This window comes from Elgaria multicarinata, chromosome 11 (genome assembly GCF_023053635.1).
Source record: "Elgaria multicarinata webbii isolate HBS135686 ecotype San Diego chromosome 11, rElgMul1.1.pri, whole genome shotgun sequence".
NCBI lineage: Eukaryota > Metazoa > Chordata > Lepidosauria > Squamata > Anguidae > Elgaria > Elgaria multicarinata.
The window spans coordinates 36,675,756-36,696,368 of NC_086181.1; the positions used below are offsets into that span (position 1 = coordinate 36,675,756).

Below are 20,613 nucleotides of genomic sequence, written 5' to 3' on the forward strand. Positions count from 1 at the left end.
AGAAGTGAAATCTAGGAGCCATCGATTTCTTTTGTGAGGGATAATGTTCAATCCACTGGAGAAGGAAAAATCCAAAGTGCACTCCCCCCCCCCCAATAAATATACAGCCGCTGACACATACCAGACTCAAGCCTACAGAACCATTTCTTGTTTATTGAAAAATGAAGTGGTGTCAGCCATTTTGTATTTCTCATCCAGAGTAACTGTGTTTGCAAGAAAACCCCGGCTAGCAATTAGAGGCCTCAAAAAGCCTCCGCTATTTTAACATGTTATCTTAAGAAGCCAGCCAGCTTGATAGTTCCACTTTTACCCGGACCTTCGGAAGAGAAGTCTCTTGAAGGATGTTGTCTCTTGAAGGCACTTGCAATGTCAGGTCACGAAAATGCCAGCAGGGCTCATCTATCGCCCTTGTACTCGTCGCCTCTTGGCGTTCACCAGAGCTGAGTAAAGTTGAAGCGCACCTTGAGGAGGTACTTCAGACGCACCTGGCGTGGGTCGTAGACAATGAACTCGTTGTAGTTCAGGGTGTAGCCGCCGGGGTTCACCACCCCAGTATCCACAGCTGGTCCCAGGGGAACCATGGCCCCATCCCTGCCAAGGAAGGGCAGAGAAACAAGCAAGATCACAAACCAGGAGAGAATTGAGATGAGTCACACGAACACAGACCCATGACCCATGTCAACACCCTGAACGTTTTCAAGGAGGTTGCGAACTAAAGTTCCTTCCTTCCTTCCAAGGAAAGCTTTCCCCCCTCCTCCTCTAACTCATGAATGTTGTTAAGATACACATAACAGAAGAGATATTTATTTTTTAAAAAGGGGGCCTTAAACTTTGAAATCAAATGTTCCGGTGAGATTTTGCCACCGAAGAACATGGTGGTACTTCACCTATGTACCCATAATGACATTTAAAACAGTTTAAGAGAAGGGATGCAACCTCACACACAGCACTGCAGAAGCAGGTTGTTACTCACACACACAACCACGAATCTTGTCAGGATAGACTAGAAATGTGCCAATATGGGTGAATTATGTGTTTTCATAACAGATGCTGCCCCTTGTGGGAGTGGGGCATCATTTATACCACCTCCATCCTAGCTTTTGAGACTTTCAGGCCTTGCTTATGTACTTCCAAATCTATCTTTAATGCCTTAAGCCAGGGGTTGACAGCCATTTCAGCCCTGAGGCTGCATCGGATGTTGCTGGGATAGTGAGGGCTGCACATGCACACGCCACTCACACACATCAGCATCAGCCACCCAAACCTGATCGCCAGCCCGCCCTAGAAAACCTGCTATAGGAACAGGCTTTACAGCTGCTGCCATAGAAGCCTCGTTCCTAGAACACCTGCTAGGAATCTGGAATGAACCTTCAAGCGAGGCTTCCTAGATCAACCTTCCTCAACCTGGGGTGCTCCAGATGTGTTGGACTACAACTCCCAGAATGCCCCAGCCAGCTGGCTGGGGCATTCTGGGAGATGCAGTCCAACACATCTGGAGCGCCCCAGGTTGAGGAAGGCTATCCTAGATGCTCCAGTGACACTCTAGGAATGAGGCTTCTCTGGCAGGAACTACAGGGCCTATTCCGAGAGCACTTTCCACCCCCCACTATTTTTCCCTTTCCAAGCACACACTCTTTTTTTGGTGGGGGGTAGATTCTGGGGGTTGCCAGACAAAGCTTAGGGGTCTGACTGTGGCCCACAGGTCACACTTTTTACACACCCGTCCTAGGGACTAGAAACTTCGAATTTTCAACCAGGGCAATTTCTCTCCCAACTCCTCAAACAAACTCACAGTGTGACACCGTTGGCTGGGGGTGGGGCGAGTTTGCCCAGTCCTTTGGTACTGTGTTTGCTAGCCAGCAGTTTTTCTGCTTCGGGATTTGCCTCTAGGAGTTCGTTGCACTCTCCCAATGCCACCTGCAAGAAGGGCAGAACTTGAGCACTGGTTCACACATTACATACATCGCTCAATATTCAAAAGAGTGTGAATGGCCTTGTAAAGATTTGGTCCAACTATCTAAAGGGATAGATGGGGAAACTGCTGCCAGGGTGTTAAAAGGGCTTCTCTATACCACGCTTTTATCTCACACCTTTATTAAGGGCTTCTGCTTCCAGATCCTTTCCAGGATTAAGGTCAGCTCCATTACATGTGCTTTATTCAGGGGTTTCCTTTCTTTGCAGTTCTGTATGTTTATACATCCACTAAATGGCACTGTAATATAGCAGTATTCCAAAAATTCACCTGCTGTCAGAGTGCTTCAAAGCGCAGTTAAGTTTTATTACTGCATTTTCCCCGTTACAAAAAAAGCTGGGATATAGGTTACAAAGCACAGGAGAGGCCCTGGAGGTTCACGACGTCGTGTAAAGGACTGGCAAACTTCCATGAGAGAGGAATCATGAGCGCACGATAAAAACCTCATCTAGAGAAGCTAGATGCGTTGCACGATGCATGCAACATATCTATTTACGTATAAACGCTCCTGGTTTGGTCCCTGTCCCATCGCAACGCCCCCCCCCCCCAAAGGGATGCAGATCTCACCTCTGAGAGCAACAGCAAGCCAATGTCTCTCTCACGGGTGGCGAAGCAATAATTGGCACTCTTGGAGGACATGTCTGCAAAATAGATCCCTTTCCCAAACTTGGAAAATAAAAGAGAGAGAAATGAATATATTGGAGGATAGCCCCAAGGGAAACAGAGGTAGGAGCAACAGGCAAAACTAAGGCGCGGAGAGAGAAGGAGACTCACCATGTAACCAGTGACCGGGGCTTCTGGCGGTGCCACGCGCAACCCCTGGCTCAAAATCCCCGCCCAGTTGCCCAGGCGGGATCCGTGCCACAGCAGCGTCCTGAGGGCAAAAGAAATCACGAGAGGCATGGTTCAGAGCAGAGCTCTGGGTGGAGTTTCATTTTCCCGGCCCGCTCTGCTCTTCCCACTCACCGGTTGGGCAGGTCGGAGCGGAAAACGTGGCCGGAACTGGAGCTCTCCTTCTTCAGCACAAAGACCTCCAGCAGGGTCATCGTGTAATCCTTGTGGGTGGGGGCGTGGGTGGACAACAGGTAACGCTCCAGTACCTGAGGAGAGGAGCAGGGAGGATTGAGAACAAGACAAGCCATCGCTCCCTGCAACCGATTCTTAGACGCAGGGGCAGGGCTCCCCTATGCCTTCCTCATACACACCTGGAAATCGGGGCTGTCCTTCTCCAAGGGTCGGAGCTCACAGGCCAGTCCGCGGTAGCTTCGGTCCAGCGGATGCTCCAGCGGCAGCTGTTCTGACCGCACCAGCTTGATGCCGATACGGATCTCGCTGAGGGCCTTGAGGAGCAGAGGGAGGGGCAAACACATAGTTCAGACGGGGGTAAGCAGCCTGGTGCCCTCCAGAGGTTTTGGACTACAACTCCCATCAGGTGCAGCTAACAAAGCCCATGGTCAGAAATGTCTCTGCTCTGGCAACCTCCAAGTTAGACTACTGCAATGCGCTCTATGTGGGGCTGCCTTTGAAGACGGTTCAGAAGTTGCAGCTTGTGCAAAAAGCACTGGCCAGATCAATGACAGAGATCCAAACATGACTCTGGCCCGCTTGCACAAACCTACCCATACACTATGTTCAGCATCTAAGGCTCTCCTCCAGGTGCCTCCTCTGAGGGAAGGTGGCAACAAAAGATAGGGCCTTCTCAGTGGTGGCCCTCCGATTCTGGAAAGATCTGCCCGACCAGGCCTGCCTGGCGCCAACGCTATCATTTCGGCGCCAGGTTAAGACTTCTCTCAGGCCGTCGGCAGCCTATGGCAAGTTTTAATCAGGTCTTGGATTTATTTTGTGGTTGACTGCTTAAAATTGTGTTTAGATGTATGTTGCCTGTGCGCGTGTGTTGTCTGTGTCTTTTCATGTAAATAGTTTTTAAACTTTGTATACTGTAATTTTGAGGGATTTTAATCTTTGTAAACCGCCCAGAAAGCTTCGGCTAGTGGGCGGTATAGACATGTAATGTAATGATGGGAATTGTAGTCTAAAACATGGAGGCTGCCTACCTCTGGTTTAGCAGAGTAGATTTCTCTGCAGACCAGTCTATCTGGCCCCCTTCACACAATTTCACCCTATTACTGCTCCAAAAGCCCCATTAAGGAAGTCACAGTTACTTGGGTCGCTTTAATTCTATGGCTGAGCCCTGTCAGCAGCGATGATAGCAAGGTGGCCTCCAATGCTATGCAGAGTGCCTTTCCTTTAACGCAAAGGGTATTATAAGCAGCCTCCACACAACTGGAAGAAGGGAAAAGAGCAAGTAGGCCTCTATTATAAATAAATAAATAAATAAGGGTTACCCCCTAAGCCAGCGTTCTCCAACCAGGTGCCTTCCAAAGTTTTGGACTTCAACTCCCATCATACCCTAACCAGCATGGCCAACAGCCAGGAATCCTGGGAGTTGTAGTCCAAAACATCTGGAGGACACCCAGGTTGAGGAAGGCTGGCCTAACCAGTCATCTGACTAACCAGTTGGCCCCTCGCAACACAGGAAAAATTACCAGAGGGTGGAGAAGCCGTTTACTACCTTGACTTTTGCACTCTGCTATTCAGATCTTCAAAGAGCCCCAGTTTTCCCTCAGTCCGGTTTTCTAGTCTTAGATCCACCGTTCCATTTAACCGGCCTTACCTCCAGCAGCTGTGCCTTCTCTTGTAGCTCCTGGTCTGTGTTTATCAGTGGGGGAGTTTTCAGTCTGCAAAGGCGTGGGAGAAACGGACAGGAAGGACAGAGATGTTAGGAAAGTTCATGAGACCGAGCGGAGATGGGCGTGTGTGTAGGATTTTGTACCACAAACATGACCTCTTGTCTCCAATGCAAGTCTGCCTGTCATTTAAGAGCTACCTCAGAGGCCCTCCTCTCGGTGTCCCAACCTCCACAGGTAAGTGAGGTGTCTGCTGTAGACGGAGCCTTTTCGGTGTTGGCACCCAAATTCTGGAACCCGCCTCCTAAAACCAAGCATTTGGGGCCAACCCTGTCATTCTTTAGGTACCAGGCAAAGTCTCTGCAATACGCTCAAGCTCTTAATGGTATGTGAGACGTATTTTTCAAGGGCTTTTATCTGCTAATTTTATACCCATATCTTCCTTTTTAATCTGCTGGTTTTGCCACTTTTATCTGATTAGAACTGTGCTGATGCTGTATTTATTTATTTATTTTAAAAACCATATATATCCCACCTATTTCCCTGAGAGGAACTCAAAAGTGGCAAACAAGCAAATCCAGTGATATTGAAAGCAATTTTAAAAACCCAATTTCATAAACCAGAAAAAGAATAGCATATCAGAACAGCAGTTAGAAAGAATTTTAAAAATCCCACCCAAGGGCTGTTGAAACTTGTTATATTATTGTGGGCTGCTTTTGAGGCCATTTTGCAGCAAAAGGCAGGACACAGACTTTTACAAATAAAATGAAATAATCATAAATAAAATAATCATAAATTTTAAAAAACGTTTCATGCAGGTGAGGGGGAACGTGTGGCACTACAGATGTTTTTGACAGCAACTCCCATCAGCCCCAGCCAGGACAGCTAATAGAGAGGACTGATGGGAGTTGTAGTCCGATGCTCTGAAGGGTCACATGTTCTAGATCCCTGGTTTAGGGTGCAACGATTAACTGATAAAAGTCCTACAAGTCCCAGTCTTTCCTGGAGAATGCTATGAGTTGAAGGACCGTTTCCTTAATGGAAAGAGCATCCGTCCCTGCAAAAACAAGGATAGACCAGAGTTGCGTCAATTTTCTGTGGGTAGGGGTGGAGAAATGATACTCCACTATCATTACCAACTTGGAAAGTCGGTTGAGGGACTCCGAATTATTGGGGTGGGTGGGAATATGGAACTGCTGTATGGAGAAAGATGAGAAATGGGCAGAGAGAGAGAGAGAGAGAGACCTGCTTCTTCTAACCCTGGGCCACCAGAAGCCCAAGGGGTGGAGGTTTGCCTCCAAGCCTGGCAGCACCAACCCGAAATCGTGGGGGATCCGTGTGTAGAATTCATTGCACGCCTCCAGCAGGGCACGGCCGGCCTGCTTCCGCTTCAGACATGCCTCCACCTTTTGCAGCGACTGGTACCCAGCTCGGATCTGTTCTGCCGTCAGCTTTCCTGGAGCGAAAATGGAAGAGAGGCACACAGTTGAAGATGGTGTGGAGTTTCAGAGTGTCTCCACATTAAGGAAAAAACCCAGCTCCTTACCAGCCTTATTTTTGTCGGGACTTTCCGCGTCCACTACAGCTTCTTCAGACGCAACCATGTGTTTTGTGATTGAAACCTCCCCTTCTGGCTGAATGTTTCATAAAGTTCAATGAAACAGCACCATATAGAGGCGGAATTAATACTGCAATTATTTTAGATACCAGATTATCTCTAGGTTTTTTTAAAGTGAGATTTCCAGGGGAAGATGAGAGAGACATCCTGGAGGATTGAAGGCATCATGTAAATGCCCCACAAACTTCCATGAGTGGCAAATCCCAGGACATCATCCACCCCCACCCCACTTATGCTTTCTCCATTGCCAGGATTCGGCCCAGTGTCTCGGCAGAGGCTGTGGGAACAAACTCAAGAGTCCGATGAGAAACGCTGCTAGGTGGTGAGGGGGAGGAAGTGGCCGTGACAGACGCAAGGCACAGAAGTCGGGTCATGAGGGAGGAGGCACAGCTCAGGGAAGTAAGGCAGTCTACAAAGCTGGCCCATCACAACAGACCTGTGGGGGAAGACCCTCCTTGAGGGCAAGACTGAGAGAGCCTTTCAGGTTCTATTTTGCAGGCTGGTGCCAGATTTGCACCAACTTCCCTCCTAACTACAGTGTAGCCCTCAAAGGGGTCTTTAGGTAGTGTATTCAGTTCTGTGCCAGCTTAATCGGTGATGTGAGGGCTATGTTGCTGTAGGATGACACAGCCTGTAACCTGAACCACGGTGGGACTGACTGATTCGCATAATAAAGCCTGTTTACTTGGAGATTGACTTCTTTGCTCGACTGCAAACACGCCGGGACGCCTTGGACATCCCTGCAGAGAGATCTGTGTTTTCTCTGCACGGAGAAAGGGACTCAAGGAGCACTTGCAAGAACTGGCTCCTGCAAGCACTTACCATGTTGGGGGCAGTGCCTCCCCCAGGGGTATCTGCCACGACACAGGCTCTGAACACCAGACCCGGCTGAGGCTACTCCCTGCTCAAGCCAAGCACCACCACTTGATACGCCTGAGGCAAGGGATAAAGCCCACCTTCCTCCAAACTATGTGGAGAAAGAGGTTTAAAATGGAGAAGGATTTAATATATATATAATAATGCGCTGTGAGTTACATCTGCTGAGGTGAATGATTGTCAGAGTGGGTGTTAAATGTGTAAACTTAAGATGATAAATGCCAAGCAGACACGTAGGATTTTTGTGGTAGTTTAAAAACAAAACAACCAAAATTTGTTTTTCAAAGTTCACAAGCTTTGTTTCAACTAACAACATTTAAAAACCTTTTTGAAACCTTTCATACAATCCTGTCACTCATTCACATTCGCGCTTTCCTTTTTCTCACACAATCACTCTTGAACTTTCTTTATTCTCAGTATTGATTAATATACATCCACTACGTGCACACCACACTCTAAAGACACCACGCACTACACTGACCCTCAAATTTCCCAGAATTTAAGTACCATAAACACAGAGAGCACTACAGACTCTAAGAGTCCCTAACAAGTCTCCCTGGAAAGAACTCTCAATCCCCTCCGTCATTCCTTTATATAGCACTCCTCCCCCCTCCCAAGACATTCTAACTCCGCCCACTCAGGCCAACATTCTAAAAACCACAGACTTACAAACCGCAGACATACATTTGGAATTGACTTGTGGGGTGTAACGCCACAGTATCCCCCTTTTTCCCCTCCCATCACATCAGAGATAACATGGGGGTCTCTCTCACTTCTTCCCAAAGCCACTAGCAAGGGTTGGGCCTGGAAAGAGCCCCCCAGCAGGTATCCAGCTGGATTAGACCCACAGGCTAGAGATTCCCCACCACTGTCCTAAAGTGATGGAGCAGACGGTTTTTTAATTATTATTTTTTAAAAGAGCACTTCCAACGCAAGCTTCAAGTCTATCTCCCCATTTCACTCCCAACCCAATTCTTCGCCCCTTCAGCTCACCACTTACCTAGAGGAGCCTTCTTGGTGTCGTACTTCATCTCGACCACCATCTCCTCCATGGTCCGGATGTTGCAGATCAGTTCCACCAAGGCCTGCACCCGTAGGTCCAGTTGCGACACCAGCTTGGGACACGGGACTGTCTTTTGTGGGTCAGCTTTCTCTTCACCCTGGCAGGCAGGCAAAGCGGAAGATTATGGGGCACGGCATTCTTTTTGACCACTAAACATTCCCACTCCTCTTTTCCCACCCGAATTCTCACTGCATCATTGGCTTCGTAGTCCAGATGGAGAATATCGTATTTGCCCGGAACCTTCTGGAAGTTGCAACGTGTGCTCCACTCATTCTTGGTTTTGTCCAGGAACCTAAGCGAGACAGGCAAAATGAAGTAGAGACAAGGTCAGCTCAGGGAGGGGAGGCGATGGATGTGTGTGGGGAACTCTCAAAAACGGTTTCAGCGTGACTCACTTTTTGTTGAAGACGTCTTTGGCTTTAGCCAAGTCTCCAGCACAAGTCACAAGGGAGTGTTGACCTGGTTTACCCACTAGGAAAGAGAGAGAGACAATATGAATGTGGGAAGGCCCACAACAGCCAAAGTGTGGGATGGTGTGGGTCGGATGGCTTCACTTCCTAGAGATGGGGAAAGAACCCAGAAGGTTTGGTGCCAGAGTTTCTACAAACTAAGAAACAGACCTCACACATGTTTTGGTTGAGAGTAGTGCTTAAGAGTGTAAGTATTTTACTAAAACAATCTAGTACCCTGTCTCCGACAGTGGTCAGCCAGATGCTGCTTTGAAGCTCACAAGTGGAACATGAAAGCAATAGCTGGTCCCATGTAGTTTGCCCTCCCTCATGTGTTTATGTGCCGATAAACCTGGAGGTTTTCTCCTTAGCTACAGTGCTTAAAAGCCACTGAGAAATGCATTCCCCATCAATGCCCCATCCATTATTATTTTTTACAAACCATCCTCATCTTCACTTCTACGTAAGAGTCATGACTGCAAAACTGGCTTGGGTAGGGTGGCCATATGAAAAGGAGGACCAGGCTCCTGTATCTTTAACAGTTGCATAGAAAAGGGCATTTCAGCAGGTGTCATTTGTACATATGGGGAACCTGGTGAAATTTCCTCTTCATCACACCAGTTAAAGCTGCAGGTGCCCTGCCCTCTTTTAAATCTGGTCACTCTAGTATAGCTCCTGCACCTTTAACTGTGGTGATGAAGAGGGAATTCCACCAGGTTCTCCATATATACAAACGATACCTGCTGAAATTCCCTTTTCCATGCAACTGTTAAAGATACAGGAGCCCTGTCCTCCTTTTCATAGGGTCACCCTAGGCTTGGGCCCAGCTCTTTTTAGAAAAATCACCCCCCCTCCCCCGTTCCCATTCCCCTTTTGCCAATTGTCCTCTTGCTCCTTTGTGGCCAAGTGTGTTTTTCTGGAGGCTTGATCTACTCAAGACCCGGTCAAAGTAGATTCTTCGGATTACCAAGATGAAATAGATCACTTGTGAAAGGAATGACAATTTCGAAAATGGATGCAGAATAAAATATAAAGAAAGCTCACACATCTCTTCAGCCCATGGAGCTGGCAACACCCAAAGAGCTCGTGTTTGCTGGGGGCCCAGATCAACAGTAAATAGAGATTGTTCTTAGAACCCCAAGATCTCCAGGTTGGCTGTTCACATTTCCCCCTGGAGTGAAGCCAAAGTGGTTAGGCCTCAGGCTCAATCCTATACACCCCTTTCCCAATACTTTGTACATGCTTGAAACATCGCAAGGCAGGTAAATAAATTTCCTTTCCCTATGAACTAATGGATTCCAACACTCTAACATGGCGGGGGGATCCTTCTCAGTGTCAGAAAGTTAGCAACTGTTATCATGCGTATTGGGGCATGCTTGATTGATACGTAACGAAGTTGCCCAATATAGTTGGGGCCTACTCAGTGCATAAAAGCCTGTTTAAAGGTTTATGCATTTAACAAACAGCATTTAACAAACATCAGTTCGTTGGTTTCTGTTCACCACTCTGCTGCTAAGATCATCTTCTTGGCTCGCCGCTCTGACCATGTTACTCCACTTCTGAAATCTCTCCAATTCACTTCAGAATCCAATATAAACTTCTCCTGTTGACCTACAAAGCTTTTCACTGTCTAGCTCCTTCCTATCTCTCCTCTCTCATCTCACACTATTGCCCCGCTCGTGCTCTCCGCTCCTCTGATGCCATGCTTCTCGCCTGCCCAAGGGTCTCCCCTTCCCTTGCTCGGCTTCGTCCATTTTCTTCTGCTGCCCCTTACGCCTGGAACGCTCTTCCAGAACATCTGAGAACTACAAGTTCAATCGCAGCTTTTAAAGCTCAGCTAAAAACTTTTCTTTTTCCTAAAGCTTTTAAAACTTGATTTTGTTCTGACTTTTATACTGTTAGTTTTACCCTACCCTGTGCCTGTTTGGTGCATTCTCTTCCCCTCCTTATTGCTTTACTATGATTTTATTAGAATGTAAGCCTATGCGGCAGGGTCTTGCTATTTTATTGTTTTACTCTGTACAGCACCATGTACATTGATGGTGCTATATAAATAAATAAATAATAACAACATATAGGACAACTGTGTAAGTTCAACACCCGACCTGGCCCCTCACCATTTCTTCTGGTGTCAAACTCACAACACCAAGTCCCATTTTCCCCGACTCACCACGTCCCCAGCGCATCCAGACGCTGTAGTTCCGCGCGCCGTCGTCTTCCAACAGCTGGATGAGGTAGTACTTGTTGTTATTGAACTGGAGGTTTGTCTGGAGGGAAGGGAACCAAGGAGAGAAGAGGCAGGATTTGAAAACTAAACAAACCCGTGGCTTTTTCCATCCTGGTTATCTCAAAGTCAACACAGAATCAGAAAGACTCTGATGCAAACAACTCCCTAATCCCCACGGCAGAATCGTGTTATGCGAGGTGACGTGGTGTGAGTAGGCCAGGCAAATGTAATTCGGTAGGCTGTTATGCTTTCTCCAGTCCTATCAATTCGTCCAAAGGAAGCACACATTGCTCTCCTGACCGTTTTATCCTCACAACGACCGTGCATAGCAGGCTGGGCTGAGAGACACTGGCTAGCCCCAGGTGACCCAGTGAGCTTTATGACCAAGCAGGGATTTGAACACAGGCCTCCCTGGTTTACCAAACCAAAATCCATCTACCGCACCACACAGGCTTGAGGTTAAGTCCCCCATGAATGAAAAGTAGTTACCGAGCACTCACCTGATTCAACATGACATCATAAATGTCGTCCCCCTCACAATAAACGTGAGCCTTTCACAGGTAGGAAGTGCAGAAGTAAACAAACACAGAGAAGAGGAATTAGAAAATTGGATTAGCACAAGTCTCTTTAGAGCAAGGGCCGCAGGGCCAAATTCAGACCAACTGAGGTTACAACTTGGCTCTCCCCCAGAAGGCCCCGCCCCCTTTCCCCTGGCACCGCCCCCTTTCCCCAACCACAAAATGTTGGGGAGCTTCCCATCTTTTGTGCATTTCACCCATTATTTTAAAAGCCTCTTCTAAAGCCCTAAACGGCTTGGGGCCAGGCTATCTGAAGGAACGCCTCCTCCCATATGTACCTGCCCGGACCCTAAGGTCATCCTCAGGGGTCCTTCTCCGCGAGCCCCTGCCAAAGGAAGTGAGGCAGGTGGCTACCAGGAGGAGGGCCTTCTCTGCTGTGGCACCCCGGCTGTGGAATGAGCTCCCTAAGGAGGTTCTCCTGGCACCTACATTATATGCTTTTAGACGCCTGGTGAAGACCTTTTTATTCTCCCAGTATTTTAACAATCTATAAATACATTTTAACATGGTGTTTTAAATTTGTAATTTTGCATTGCTGCTGTTTTTATCTGGTTGAGCTTTTATATTGTATTTTATATTATGGTTTTATACTGTTGTTTTATACTTTGAATGTTTTTAATTTTTGTGAACTGCCCAGAGAGCTCCGGCTATTGGGCGGTATAGAAATGTAATAAATAAATAAATAAATAAATAAAAAAAGGCTGTTACTGGCTTTAAGCTAAAATATGCTGGTTTTGGCCACACCCCTTCTGCCTTTGGCTCCTCCCACCACTGGAATGTACACCCCCCCCCCCCCCCGAGAGCTCCTCTGGAATGGAATTTGGCCCTCAGGCTGAAAAAGATCCAACACCTCTGGTTTAGAGGCTACAAGCTATGTCCGCCTGAACTGCTAATTCCCTGATCAGAAACTACAAACCCCCGACAGAAGGCTGGCTTACATGCCACACGTGCCACCCTGGGGCAGATTTAAGCCACTCCACAAAATTTTGAGGTGACGTGGTCAAACGGGCCAGTCCATGGGGACAGCCTCCTTGCACAGGGTTGTTCACACGACAGCGGCTACCATTATGGAAAGTGAAAATGGGCGTCCCTGTTCAAGAAGTCGTTGGAGGACCTCAGCCCCTTTGCAAAACCGCATGACCTTAACGCTGCTTTGTTCATCTTTTGCCTCTGGGTTGGCAATAACAGGAACAAGCTGCTTCCCTGAAGGGGGCCAGGATCGGCCCAGGGGCTGCCAGTTGCCGAACTCTAATATTAAACGCCCCCAAGAAAAAGTGGCATCGTGCGCTGCTCGTGGACTTCCTCGTGGCATCTGGCCAGCCAGTAAGACGGAACCTTGGCCTGGATTGCCTGAGGTTGTGGGCTCTCCCACCCTAGAGGCATTCAAGAGGCAGCTGGACAACCATCTGTCAGGGATGCTTTAGGGTGGATTCCTGCATTGAGCAGGGGGTTGGACTCGATGGCCTTGTAGGCCCCTTCCAACTCTACTATTCTATGATTCTACGACTGCTCTGATCCCACAGTGTCCCGTTGTACATTCTTGGTAACACTTGCGGGGGCCTTACCTTCCCCAACTTGGTAGTGCATTCTGGATCCACGGGAGCTTTTCCCTTCATTATCAGCGTCTTCACTGCCTCTACAAGGTAAATAACGAGATGGCTTAGAGCAGGACCGGGTGGCTTCTCATGACACACCCTACCAGTACGGAACCTGGCACTGCAGCAATGCATGAGTCTGCATCCTACGAATCTCAGTGTATCTTTTTCTTAAACGCCAAGTTTCTAGTCCTTAAAGCTATTCGTATTTATATGCTTGAAAACCACACAGTACAGAAGCCTGAATACACTCCAACAACAGACACTTTGCCAGGGGCTGCTGGTCATGCATTTCAGTGCTTACTATAAACCACACCAGCCATCAAGGCTGAGGCTGCTAATCTCCATTTGGCAGGGGATTTCAGCCCTGGACTGGCCCACTAAGACCGGTTACTTGGGCCCCTGACCTTTCCCATCCCCCTCTCCTTGAGGTGCTGGGGCATCTCCTCTCTTCCGGGCCTTCTTAGCGGAAGCAGGGCCGACGGCACCTGGGACGCTGTTGCTCGGCTGAGATCCTCCATCCTTCATCTCCGCAGCATCTGAATGACAACAACAAAAATTAAATTAAAAGCAGCACACAGCAGGATTACTGGCTATATCAGTGCAAGAGGAGGACAGGGCTCCTGTATCTTTAAGAGTTGCATACAAAAAGGAATTTCAGCAGGTGTCGTTGGTATGCATGCAGCATCTGGTGAAATTCCCTCTCCATCACAACAGTTTGTTTATTTATTTATTTATTACATTTAGCCGAAGCTCTCTGGGCGGTTCACAAAAATAAAAACCATAATAAAACAACCAACAGGTTAAAAGCACAAATACAAAATACAGTATAAAAAGCACAGCCAGGATAAAACCACGCAGAAAAATTGATAGAAGATTAAAATACAGAGTTAGAACAGCAAAATTTAAATTTAAGTTAAAATTAAGCGTTAAAATACTGAGAGAATAAAAAGGTCTTCAGCTGGCGACGAAAGGAGTACAGTGTAGGCGCCAGGCGGACCTCTCTGGGGAGCTCATTCCACAGCCAGGGTGCCACAGCGGAGAAGCCCTCCTCCTAGTAGCCACCTGACTCACTTCCTTTGGCAGGGGCTCACGGAGAAGAGCCCCTGTAGAAGATCTTAAGGTCCGGGCAGGTACATATGGGAGGAGGCGTTCCTTCAAATAACCTGGCCCCAAACAGTTAAAGTTGCAGGAGCCCTGCCCCCTTTGAATCTGATCACTATAGTATAGCTCCTGCAGGTTTAACTGTGGTGATGAAGAGGGAATTTCACCAGGTTCTCCATATACACAAAAGACACCTGCTGAAATTCTCTTTTCAATACAACTGTTAAAGGTACAGGAGCCCTGTCCTCCTTTTCATATGGCCACCCTAGTTATGACTCTGTGTTTTAAGTGTATTCATGTTATGACTCTGAGGTCTGATATATTTGTAGGGTGACCATATGGAAAGGAGGACAGGGCGCCTGTATCTTTAACACTTGTATTGAAAGGGGAATTTCAGCAGGTGTCCGTTGTATGCATGCAGCACCTGGTGAAATTCCCTCTTCATCACAACAGTTAAAGCTACAGGAGCCCTGTCCTTTTCATATGGTCACCCTAGTACTTGCATATGTGAGATGATTGGCTGAGTGAGTGTGGGGTGTGTGAAATGGTGTGTAGTATATAAACAGGGCTCCGTGCTGGAAAGGAGCTTTAAGGATGGGTGTGATTACTTCAGGAGAATGTGAAGCAGCCTTAAAAAAAAAAAAAAAAAAAAGTGTTCATTAGCCAGGGAAGGGCCAAAATGGAGGACAATGACAAGAGAAGGTTTTCCTCAGGAAGCAGGGAAGTAGGGAATGAAATTGACAGAGATTGACAAAACGGGGATATGGCTTTGTTGGGCTCAATGGCAGACAGGTGGCCTTGTGGCCCTGCGCACTTGTGCAAGAGTCCTAAAATTAAATTTAAACATCTGTAAATGCGTTCCCAATATTCATAAGGGCCCAGAAACATACACCCCTTTGGCAATCTAATGCAAGGGGACAGTTTCCATCATAAATGAGGATTTCGGGTGCAAAGGCTCCTGGGACATGTGCCGGCAGCAGCCTGGAGGACTGGGAGGGAGAAATAAGCCATGAGAAGTCGCTGGGCAGGCGATTGGCTGTTGCAAATAAGGGACACGCCACCCACCCACTGTGGCTTATTGTCAAGATGACTCAGCATGACATGTGAACTCGCCCTTACTGTGGCCCTGAAACCAGGGATGGGACCAGACAACACCCCAGATGCCTGACGAAGACATGCAAGCCCAGCGTTATGGAATGAAACCAGCTGCTAAATCACAGAAGGAAGAATGGATTCCTTGACAAACACTACTACTAATAACAACCCTAATGATTTTTCAGAGTCGATCCTGTTACGCTCCTACCAGACTCCCTGCACTCCATCTGACGTTCAAAGCCGGTCCGGTTGTTGGTCTGCACCATGCGGAGGGTGTCTAGTTTGTAGCGCGTGCGGCCGACCGTCACTTCCACCGTGGGCTCCTCGTGATCGTTCCTGGCTGCCTGCAAGGCCAGGCAGGTGTCTGCAGGGTACGGCAGCCAATCGCCTTCTTCGTCCCCTTGCCACTGCCAGACGAAGTCTGCACCAGCACCGTGGTGGGTGAAGAACAAGGGGAAAGAGACAAGAACTTCAGTAGAAATGAAGTAAGCCTGTATACACCCGTTGCTGGGGAACATGGGTGGGAGGGTGCTGTTGCACCGTGTCCTGGTCGACAGCTGCTTGGCCGCTGCGTGAACAGAGTGCTGGACTAGATGGACCCTCAGTCTGATCCACAGGGCTCTTATGTTGAAGTCTTTTAGATGGGAGATAGCAGGTGTTAACAAGAATCTGGATTGCAATGGCCCCGTTCAGAAGACACCTTAAACCACAGCTTTAACCATGGTGTTTAAGCCAGAAAGCCGTATTCACCATGGCTAAAGACATGGTTTAAAGTGCCTTCTGAACACGGCCCAGCTTTCTGGCTTAACCACCGTGGTTTAAGGTGTCTTCTGAACGGGGCCAATGTGTCTCTCCTGCCTTCCCTGATCAATATGCTCCAAGGTTTGGAGGCCACGGAAGTCTTGCCTTAACCCAGCTGGCCTTTGGAGGATGAGACATTTGCAGTCTTTACAGACCTACCTACAAACAGCTATGCCTTCTAGGGTGCAATCAATTGCTAAGCAATGTACCTTGCATTTATTTATTTAATTTATTATAGTACTTTTATCCCGCCCTTTAGCCAAAAAAGCTCTCAGGGCAGCTTACAAAAATATTTCTTAAGACAGTCCCTGCCCACAGGCTTACAATCTAAAAAAACATGACACAAGAGGAAAGGGGACGGGGAGGGAGGAGGGGGGGAAAAGGAGCAAATCCACGCACTTGATGCTTATATTGCAGTGCTCTGCTCACACGACATCAGTGAGAGGTGTGGTGCTGTTGCACTTATCGCCTGCTGGTGGGTCCCCTGGCCGGCACCTGCTGTGAACTGTGTGAGCAGACTGCTAGGCGAGATGGACCCTTGGCCTGATCCAGCCTTATGTTCTTAAATGCTGGCTGGGGAATGCTGGGAGTCATAGGACTTTTTCCCCTGTCTAAACACACATAGGGTTCTACCCTAATATGGATTTCCAAATAAAACTAAGCCACTCACAGGAATCCTGATTCCGGACAGCCGCAGCCACGCGTGTTTCCTGCCCGGTCTGTTTATGCCGCTGCACCATTCTGCGCAGGTCCACGCAAGATTCCCCTATGTCTGCAGACAGCTTCCCTGCCCTGCAGAAGGAAGCACACACGCCTGCATCACAGAATCCGGGCCAATTCCGCCCTGCCCTGCTACAAGGGCCAACGACAGGTACTCCATCTTACCGGGCCGCCTGGCTCAAGGCCTCGTTCTCCTCGGGCAGGAACTGCCGCCACCCATCGCCAGCGCCCCCCCCACTCCCAACGCAGTTCCAGCTCGGCCCCCGCACTGCTGGGCTCCCCATTCGGGGCCTCGGGAGCCTTTCGTTTCCGTCCCATCCCTGAAGCGGCGACAAAGCACACATGAAAGGAGGACTCAAACCAGCAGTAAACAATAACCTAAATAATACAGCTGGAGACATTTCGGATTAGGACCAATTATCTCTATGACGGGGGCTACTGCGTACTTTATTCCTGGATCTGAGGTCGGAGAAGGCGTTCTGACCTCGGAGATGGGAATCTGTGCTCCGGAGCCCCTCGCAGCCGAGGCGGAAAGACCCATGCAGGCTGCCTCTCCGAGGTCGGGAAATCAAATTTGGAGAGAGAGTAAAGGGGGCGTTCTGGTGGATGGGAGGAGACTGGAGAGGCCAGGATATGAGTTGTCCCGAGGCCTCTCTAACCACCTTCCGCCCCTGTCCGGTGCTTCAGCTAGATGGGCAAAAAAGCCCATCTAGCTAAATAAAAGCCCATCTAGCTAAAGTACAGAATGGGAGGATGGGGAGGTAATTATTGCCTCTGCCATGCTTCCCACTCTGTATTTAGATGAATGTAAACCTCCATTCAGGGGCTTACAATCATCAAGTGCGGCAGTGATAGACTTAAATCAATTTATAGAACACTTGACTGCATCTAAAAAGACAACTCAATGTGTTTTCCTGCATAGTTTAAAGTACAAAAATACCCACAGTTAAAACATTTCAAAAGAGAGACTACAAAAACAACTCGGTTAACAACGTTTAAAACCACCACCACTACCCCTACCACCACCACCCCTGGCCATAAAACAAAAAGTCTTCCGAAACCTGACAGGGAAGGAAAGTGCTTTGACAAATGGCCAACAATGCCAACCCCTGATGCTGTTCCTGCTCTGCTTGCAGATTAATTGGATTATTATTATTATTATTAAAAAAATTCTCTCTCTTCTCCATCTAATTCCAAGGAAGCTGTCCTAGTTCTAAACCAGCGCCTGACACCCCCTGAATGTGGGCAAACAAACGGAAGGTTAATCCAGACAAGACAGAGGTGTTTCTGGTGAGTCAAAAAGCAGATCAGAGAATAGGGATTGAACCTGTGCTGGATGCACCAACTGCAATTTGGCTATACGCAACTTGGGTGTGCTCCTAGACTCGGCCCTGAACCTGGATGTCCAGTGAACAGGAGTGTGTTTGTATAGCTGAGGCTAGTGTGCCTGTTCCTACAGACATCTGAACTGGCCACGGTCACATACGCTTTAGTTACATTCCATCGAGACTACTGCAACATGCTCTATGTGGGGCTGCCTTTGAAATCTGTTCAGAAACTTCCACTGGTCCAGAATGCTGCAGAGCCAAACTGTTGACCAGAGCTGGTTACCGGGAGCAGGTGTCTCTTGTTACAAGCGCTTAACTGGCTAACGGTCTGTTTCCGGACACAATTCAAAGTGCTGGTTATGATCTATAAACCCCTATAGTATAGACATGAAATAAATAAAAATAATATAGGGCTTGGGACCTGGCTTGCTGAAAGACTTGCCTTCTCCCGAAGAAGACTGCCCTGGTCTTAAAATCTTTGGGAGAGTCACTTCTTTTGTTACCATCACTTTCTGAGGTGTGTTTGGTGGAGCCACAAAACAGGGACTTCTTGGTGGCAGCTCCCAGGCTGTGCAGCTTCCTCCTAAGGATCCCTCCCTATCCTTCCGCTGGCAAGCAAAGATGTTCTTATTCAAACAGGCCTTTGGTGTGTGAGTGAATCTGCTGGGTCGGGTGCAGCTTTGATTCTGTTATCATTACGCTTTTCATTGCATTTTAATGTATTTGTTTTATTACGGTTTTATTTATCTGGGTTCTAAGCCGCCTTGAGTGTAATTTGCTTGGTAAGAAAAGTGCGGTACAAATCAAATCAATCAATAAAACGAGGTGGGCTCTAGTCCATAAAAAAGCTTCTGCCACCATATGCAAAACTCTGAGTGAAGGGAGAAAGGGGGCTGCCTTAAGTCCTTGTAGCGTAGGCAGAGACAGACAAACACATACGCTTGGGTGCTTTTTTAAGGGTTCGAGCTGTCACCCTCCGTTTTAAGCCCCCAAGCCAAAAATGTTACACACTAGCAATGAACGAAGGAGAAGGCATTTAATTCAATACTAAAGTTTACCTGGAAGGAGGCACACACTGCTCTAGATACAAAGTTTATTGGAGTAGAGAAGAGGGAAAGGGCTGAGAAGTTATACAAAAGCTCGAAGGGGGCCTTTGAAACAATACCCCTGGCAAAATGACAAAACAATATCCCTACTAACTCAATCACAGCTTTTAAAACTCAGCTAAAAACTTTTCTTTTCCCTATAGCTTTTAAATACTGAGTTTGTTCTGACTCTATACTGTTAGCTTCACCCCACCCGGTGCCTGTTTACACTTCCCTGTGCCTGCCTGCATTCTCTTTCCCTCCTTATTGTTTACTACAACTTTATTAGATTGTAAGCCTATGCGGCAGGGTCTTGCAATTTACTGTGTAATCTGTACAGCACCATGTACATTGATGGTGCCATATAAATAAGTAATAATAATAATAATCCCATCCCAATGGAGGCTGGTGGCTCCAATGTCAGTGGGGAGGGTGAATGTGCTCCTGGTTTCCGTCAGAACCAGCCAGAACTCTAAAGGAGCTCTCCCAGGTGCTCCCACAAATACGTCACGCTTCTGAAGCAAATACGACACCATGTAGCTCGGTGGTCAATGGGTAAACCTGTGGCCCTTGAGAAACTGCTGAACTATCCCTCATCATCACCCAGGTTGCCTGGGTCTGATGGGAACTGGAGTCCAACGTCATTTGGAGGGTTCCTCAGCCTGGTCCGTCCGCCCCTGCAGAGGTTTGCCCCCAAGATTTTTTTTTACATCTGCTCTGTAGGAGGCTGTCTGTGACTGTTCAGTATGCACTCCGAGCATGCTCAGAAGCACCCTGCTCCAACAGGGCGCAACAGATAGAAACTTCGATGCAGGAAGAGCCGGTTCAGGGCCATGAAGCGCAGGCCAAGTTGTCAGCCAGGGACCAAAGCTTTGCGCCCCCTTATAGGCGACTTGGAGGGAGAGGCGTGGGGTAAGATCACTGCAATCCACCGAGCAATCAACGTGCTTCCCTCCCGCCCAGGATCCACCACGGCATTGAAAACAGATCCCGCTGGTGCTGAGCCCTCGCTCTGAGGACCAGGCCTGATCCGGGCACTTCGCTGTCTCGCCCTCCCTCTTTTCCAATGCACACTGAACCTTTGCAGCAATGCTCCCTCCTTCCTTCCTTCCTTCCTTCCTTCCCTCCCTCCCTCCTTCCTTCCTTCTTCTTCTTCTTCTTCTTCTTCTTCTTCCTCCTCCTCCTCCTCCTCCTCCTCCTCCTCCCCGCTCCCTTGCACGAGCCGACTCCGTTTTGCAACCGACCTGATCCCCGTTAGTTCCTGCTCTGCAGCCGCAGCTGCGATGCAGCAGCAGACACCGCCTGCTTCCTGCTCCTCTTCGCGCGCCGCCCGGGAACGTTCCACGGGTCCGCCAGTCCCCGCCCCTCTCGTTTGCATACGTCTCATTTGCATGTTAGCCTCTATAGAAACGGGC

The 20,613-nt window shown here is 48.2% G+C and overlaps 1 protein-coding gene across 1 annotated transcript; it reads right to left on the reverse strand.

Annotated features, from left to right (window-relative positions):
- Window positions 1–133: 133 nt before the first annotated feature.
- PARP2 (poly(ADP-ribose) polymerase 2) lies at window positions 134–19,191 on the reverse strand. Its single transcript, XM_063137978.1, is given in 20 exon segments — window positions 134–591; window positions 1,793–1,917; window positions 2,540–2,638; window positions 2,747–2,846; window positions 2,939–3,072; window positions 3,178–3,312; window positions 4,647–4,710; window positions 5,977–6,115; window positions 8,154–8,313; window positions 8,406–8,508; window positions 8,612–8,687; window positions 10,836–10,932; window positions 11,393–11,443; window positions 13,036–13,106; window positions 13,473–13,604; window positions 15,473–15,685; window positions 16,736–16,857; window positions 16,951–17,018; window positions 17,020–17,105; window positions 19,172–19,191. Coding segments are annotated over 19 exon segments (2,133 nt in total). The 5' UTR covers window positions 17,104–17,105; window positions 19,172–19,191; the 3' UTR covers window positions 134–431.
- Between the last annotated feature and the right edge of the window lie 1,422 nt (window positions 19,192–20,613).